Source organism: Pocillopora verrucosa, chromosome 12 (genome assembly GCF_036669915.1).
Source record: "Pocillopora verrucosa isolate sample1 chromosome 12, ASM3666991v2, whole genome shotgun sequence".
Classification (NCBI taxonomy): domain Eukaryota; kingdom Metazoa; phylum Cnidaria; class Anthozoa; order Scleractinia; family Pocilloporidae; genus Pocillopora; species Pocillopora verrucosa.
The window spans coordinates 8,808,718-8,814,717 of NC_089323.1; the positions used below are offsets into that span (position 1 = coordinate 8,808,718).

Genomic DNA, 6,000 nt, shown 5'->3' on the forward strand with positions numbered 1-6,000 from the left:
AACAAACTTGTATTTTTTTGCGATGACGGAGTCGATGAATATAATCATGATATAAGGGAATAGATTTCATTTTCCCGCAAATTCTTTGCGCTTGATTAAAAAGAATGCAAATTTAATTGATATTTTCGTTTATTTCCTCAGGTTGTCGTATTATGGAAAGTATGTAATCATGCTGCTCACGATGTTTAAAACACTTTTCCAGGTCTGGTTTAACTGTTACTTTTGTATTTTTATCAAAATAGCTTTCGTGACTTTAATGTAGTTAGTCTCAAAGTAATGGACCAATGATCGGATTTTATGGAGCAAACGTTAGAAACTCTTTCCTTTTTACTCTATGTAGGTCTTGCTTCTTTTCTTTCTGTTTGTGGTAGCTTTTGGGACAACGTTTTACCTGCTCATGTATAACAAGGTAGGGGCTTTGAAGGTATAAACGTATTGCTTTCTTGGCGTTTAGCGTTTTTAGCTAAACGTGGGTTCATTTCTAAATGCATGGTCAATTACACTTGGGCGAACTGAGTCAGAGAAGAGCCATTCGGGGAGAAAAATAGAATCGAGTGAATTTAACCAAGGCGATTAAATAAGATTTAAGTAGAGGCAATAAATTTTTTTTTGTATCGTAATGAATGCAAGAGGAAAATTTGGGGTACAGGAGTTTTCTAAGTCTCCCATACGCCCATATACGTTCAAATGAAGGCACAAATTGATCCTCCTACCTTATCATTACAGCTTACATGAAAATAGATTAAAGTTAGATGAAACCTGCTAACGAACAATGTTCTTAGGAAGAACAGAGTACATTTATGAATATCTAAGGATTACTGATCTGGATGGTCTACAATAGATATGGTAATTTGGACTAAACCTTGTTAATTCTTGTTTCATTTTACTACGTTCAGTCTAACTTTGACACATTGGAATACGCTTTGATGAAAACCTTTGCGATGACTTTGGGAGAGTTGAACTACGAATCAGACTTCATACCCGACATAAAACTGCATTATCCTCTGGCTTCTAACGTCATGTTCGTGTTTTTCTCCCTGGCGATGCCCATCATACTCATGAACATGCTGGTATGTTTTGATTCTTCAGCTTTATAGAGGGGGATAAAAGTCCTGTCTTTTTCACTAGTGAGAAATTTCAGTGCCTTTAACAAGGTGAAAAAAATTAAAGGTTGTTTCGCCCCAAATACGCGAGATATAGACGGGTGAAGAACCAACCAGTACCTATAATTCTCTAGAGACACTTTTACTTACCTTGGTAATTTAAACTAATAATTATAATTATATAATTTTCCTTCTTTTATATCAGATCGGTTTAGCTGTTGGGGATATTGACAAGATTCAACAAAAGTCTGTTATGGATCGTTATGTGATGCAGGTAGACTAAAGCACGTGTTTAGTCCATATTTTGTAGCGGTTATATTCCCTTGTAAATGAAGTTGCGCCGGCTGCCAAAAACAGAACTAGGGATTGAAGGAAGTATTTAGTAACGAGACTGAGAGACAGAAAACCTGCCAGAGGCAATACCACCATTAATTATAAGTATTACAATTTCCTCAAATGTAGTGCATTAGATGCACCGAAAATGGAGGAATTTCATAATGTAGAAAATGTCTATATATTTTCTAAAATAAATGTATTTGTTATTTTTTGGAAATTGTAATGGCTATGATTAATTGATAACAAGACTTCATGTAATCCAGTTCGGTCTGTAATCATGCTCGTGATTGACAAATAACTCGTACAATCACAGACCGAATTGAGGTATGCCACTATGAATTTTTATTTAGGAATAATGCGCACATGTTAAAACTGCTCTCTAAACGAGCCAGAAACATTCTGCTCTTTTTTATTTTAATTTCTTTTTGTTTTAATTTCTTTTTGTTTTTATCGAGAGAAAGTAATAAATTTTAAAGAAGCAAAGATGTTTAAAATTATTACCAAGGTCGACTGAACTGCACTCGGCGAACTTACAAATTCAGGCAAGATATTTCAACACGGATTCTTACTGCGACGTACATGGCTCCAACGAAAAATTTGTATTTCTGCCGTGAAAAGTATGTGAAGCGTCAAATTCATTAATTTTACAGGTTGAATTGCTTCTGGAGCTCGAGGAATCTCTCCCACAATGGATTTTAAAACGCATGCAGATCGATAAATATGAAGAGTTTCCAAACAGAAAATCCAAGCTACAAACCAGAGTAAGAAATTGCTAAATAATGGTTAGAGACTGTTCAAGAAGTTTTATACAACAGCAAATGGTCGGACGTGCCGACTTAGGAATGGACGAAGATCGGCCTGTCAGTAATGGGCCGTGGGCGAGTTCAGTTGGAAAGCGTCGAGTCCATTCTACAGTTCAAAAATATGAGATAACTTTAACTTAAGAGTACCTTGGCTAGAAAAGAGCTTCTGATCATGGAACTCTGCGCATAAAAACATGTTAAGGCACTCATCAGCCTATAATTTTTGTATCACGCTCGATGTTTATTTACTAAATTCGATTTTGGTCATTCTTAATCATATTAACATTTCGGCCAATCAACGACGATGTTTTAAATTTTGAAAATGAAACGTCCATTGTAATGAACAAGTTGGATAAAGATGCATTGCTATATTCATTTATTCACTCACCATTCACTTAACTGAATATGATTTCATTTTTCAAGCTTTACGAGAAGATCATTGGATTTGGAAAAGCAGAAAGTAAAGGAGAGGACGACGGCGTTCCTCCAGCCATGGCGCAGATTATTGACAGGGTGATGGAGCAAGACGCAAAGTAAAAAAAATTCATTTCGAAAATATGCAAATCAAACATCTGACAAGCTTATTCCCGCTGCCTCCAAGCTATTTTTAATTACTGATGGGCGAATTTAGCTCTAAGAAGACCACCTTTTTACTTAATTTGAGACTTCAGAACTCGTTAAAGCTGATGAAAATGTATATGGTTGCCGTAGCACTACTATTATCTGGTTTCTGATTGAGCAACTAACTTACTCCTTCATTACATCCATTCTGAAATAACTTTGGCTCCTTGCAATCTGATTGGCACTCAGCAATACAATTTGCATATGTAATCATATGATTTCGGGTGCAATTTGGGAGTAACACGGGTAAGTTTTTCAAAGGCCAACCATACTGTAGTGTTTGAAAATTCATGTGTCGATTTGTCCCAAATTGTACGAGAAAAATGAAGTGATTACTTGTTTATAATAAACAAGAAAAAATGTGACTTCGTTTTCCTCGTTTCGTCTTACGGCTCACTGGTTCGGCCGCTTGCCTTTGGTTTGTTGCTGGAGAAGTTGAGCTTTTCCCTCAAGAGCTTCCTTCTAGATTTTAAACTCTTCATTACGAATAATCGAGTGTTTAAACACTTTCTATGCTTGGTATCGGTGAAAAAGCTGTAACGTTCACACGGAGGCTATAACGCTCGCAGTCTTCCACGTCTTTCTTATGAACTGTTGCGTAAAACCCCTCAAGAATTTTAATCTGACCCTCCGCTTCGTCCGTTCCAATACTTTTGTCATAGCCCAACATTTCCAAACTTTTAGTCACTCGCTTATGCTTTGTTGGGTGTTTCTTGTTCTTAGCATTCTCCCTAAAACTCTGAAAGGTTGTTACTTTCTCCTCTTCTTTCTGCCATTTTATTTTGTTATGCATTCGCAACTTCCTGTCGAACAATTTAATTTTAACTTTCTGTAATCAATTTTAATCTTTACTGTTTGGGATTAATTGACGTGTTCTTAGCCAATGAGCATACTGAAGTTGTGCATGCACATTATTAAACTCACGAATCGCGCATTTTTTTGCATATTTTCCCAACTACTAAGAAAGCAACAATAAAACAAAACAAGCAATCAGATTAATTTCAAGGCCTGTTGGAGTAACCAATCAAATTACAGGAAAATACAAACGCAAATACAAATGCAAGAAGCGGTTATAAATCAAATTTTGCAGCATATGTCCCCAAACCATTTTTAAATTTCGTGATTAAACTTTTGATAAATTTTGCATTTTGTGATTTCAATGTAGTTGTAAAAGAGTGGTAATTGAGCTGATTGGGATTCACTTTGGTCTAAAAGAACGATATACTTCGGATTTAGATCAAACTTATTCTATTTTTATAATCACTCGTATGATTTCACACCAAATTGCACTCCACTTAGTTCAACTATTATTATTTATCAGTTGCCACTCCTCGGCTAAAGGACCCTTTTGCTTCGTTATATTCCAAAAATTCCATTTCAGTTCATTAAAATAACGCTATCTGCAATAATCCATTTTACATTTCAATGATACCTTCTTCTTCATTTGTAAAACATAGGATAGACGAAATATACGCCATGATGAAGGAACAATCCGAGATCCTCAAAGCCATCGGTCGCCGTCAAGGAGTGGAAGATACTGCATCAAACAGAAAGAGTATTATTGGATGGTTCTTGAAGAAACATTAGATTTGGTGAAAAACATGACAGCTATCTCCGTGCTCTTTTTTCTAGACTGATAAGGCTTTTAAACTTTTAACTTAAAAGTTAACGGTTGAACATTAAAAACATAACTTCAAAAAAAATTGCAGATAATATTTGATGGAAGACACGAAGAATCTTTAATTTACTTTCTCTCGTCTAGTGCTGTAAATTGATGTAATGCAGTTGAATATGTTCATTGCAGGTTTAAACAAAGATAAAAGAACTAAGTAATGTTTTCGTCTTTCTCAAAATTGTTTTAAATGGTAATGGTGAAAAATGTAAACATTGGCATCAACGTAGGAGCTCACTCATACTTGAATGTTTGAAAAGGTAGTCAGCTTTAACTATAAAAGTACACTGTTTTATCAACATTTTTCCTTAACTTACGCTGAAATAATTTTGAAAAGTAATGAGAAGTTCAAGCTGATTTGTTACTAAGTGTAGAAGTTTGTAACATTACATTGCTGCTGGAATCGTTAAATATATCACTGTCATAAAGACAAACGTTTATTCTGCGTATCTGTATCACGTTATCAAACACGATGATGTTAGAGAAAAGGGGCGTTTATTACATTTTCAATAATAAATGGCGTACACATATGGAACTTTGCTACGAGTATTTTACGACTGCAAAGGTTTGTCAAAATGACATGTTACGCAGTTACTTATTAATTGTTCAAATATTTTGTCATCAGCCATGAAAGAAGCGAAGAGGCGATAGGTTTCTGTATCTTGTTGATCTCCCTTCTCTGAAGCAGACATTCATTCACTCATTTTCCAAGAAGTAGGCCATTCATCTGCTCTATAGAGTCGCAAGGATGGTTGGATAGGGGTGCTTTTCTCTTTGCCACACTGTGTAATGGCGTGCGTTTTTCGAATTATTAATGCCCGTGGGAAGTTTGGGGAGCACTCAGAGTGATTTCCATCGCGCCTTTGATACAAAATCCAATCCAGTAGATACTTAATAAGTAGATACTTAAGTGTCGCCGTCACTTCTTTGTCCTTGCTACTGCTATTTTATCGTAACTGTCTTTGGTACTCTCACTTTCACTCTAATTCACCCTGTCACTGTCCCTGGCTTCGTCACTTCCTTGTTACTTTGTTTGTCACTGTCTTTGTGACTGTCTTCGTCAATGTCTCCGTCTTTGTCTTTGTCAATGTCACTTTTACTGTTATTGTCTCTTTCCATGCAATTGACAGTGTCACTTCATTGTTCCTTTGAGTCACTCACTTTCACTGTCTTTGCCTCTGTTACCGTCAACGTCTCTATTGTTGTCACTGTCTTTGTCACTGTCCGCCTCACTTTCATTTATTGAGATCCCACTGTCATCGCTATTGTTTTTGTCATTGTCACTGTAGGTCACTGTCACTTTCTCTCTATCTTTCACTGTCACCGTCTCTGTCACCTTCACTGTTACTGTTCCTAACACTTTCGCTGTCTGTCACTATCTGCCCCACTGCTATTTTTTTTTAATCGCTATTGTAGTCGTTATTGCTTTTGTTATTGTCATCGTTATAGTCATTCAGTAAATTGT

The 6,000-nt window shown here is 36.0% G+C and overlaps 1 protein-coding gene across 6 annotated transcripts in view; it reads left to right on the forward strand.

Moving 5' to 3' along the window:
* LOC131774308 (transient receptor potential cation channel subfamily A member 1) overlaps nt 1–5,065 on the forward strand; it is a 29,738-nt gene extending 24,673 nt beyond the window's left edge. For all 6 annotated transcript variants that reach the window (XM_066158981.1, XM_066158983.1, XM_066158982.1 and 3 more), the window contains exons 23-29: nt 142–202; nt 341–409; nt 897–1,070; nt 1,309–1,377; nt 2,090–2,200; nt 2,666–2,775; nt 4,321–5,065. In XM_066158981.1, the coding sequence (XP_066015078.1) occupies nt 142–202; nt 341–409; nt 897–1,070; nt 1,309–1,377; nt 2,090–2,200; nt 2,666–2,775; nt 4,321–4,450 (724 nt within the window). In that variant the 3' untranslated portion in view covers nt 4,451–5,065. The remainder of the gene's footprint in view (nt 1–141; nt 203–340; nt 410–896; nt 1,071–1,308; nt 1,378–2,089; nt 2,201–2,665; nt 2,776–4,320) is intronic.
* The last annotated feature ends 935 nt before the right edge of the window (nt 5,066–6,000 follow it).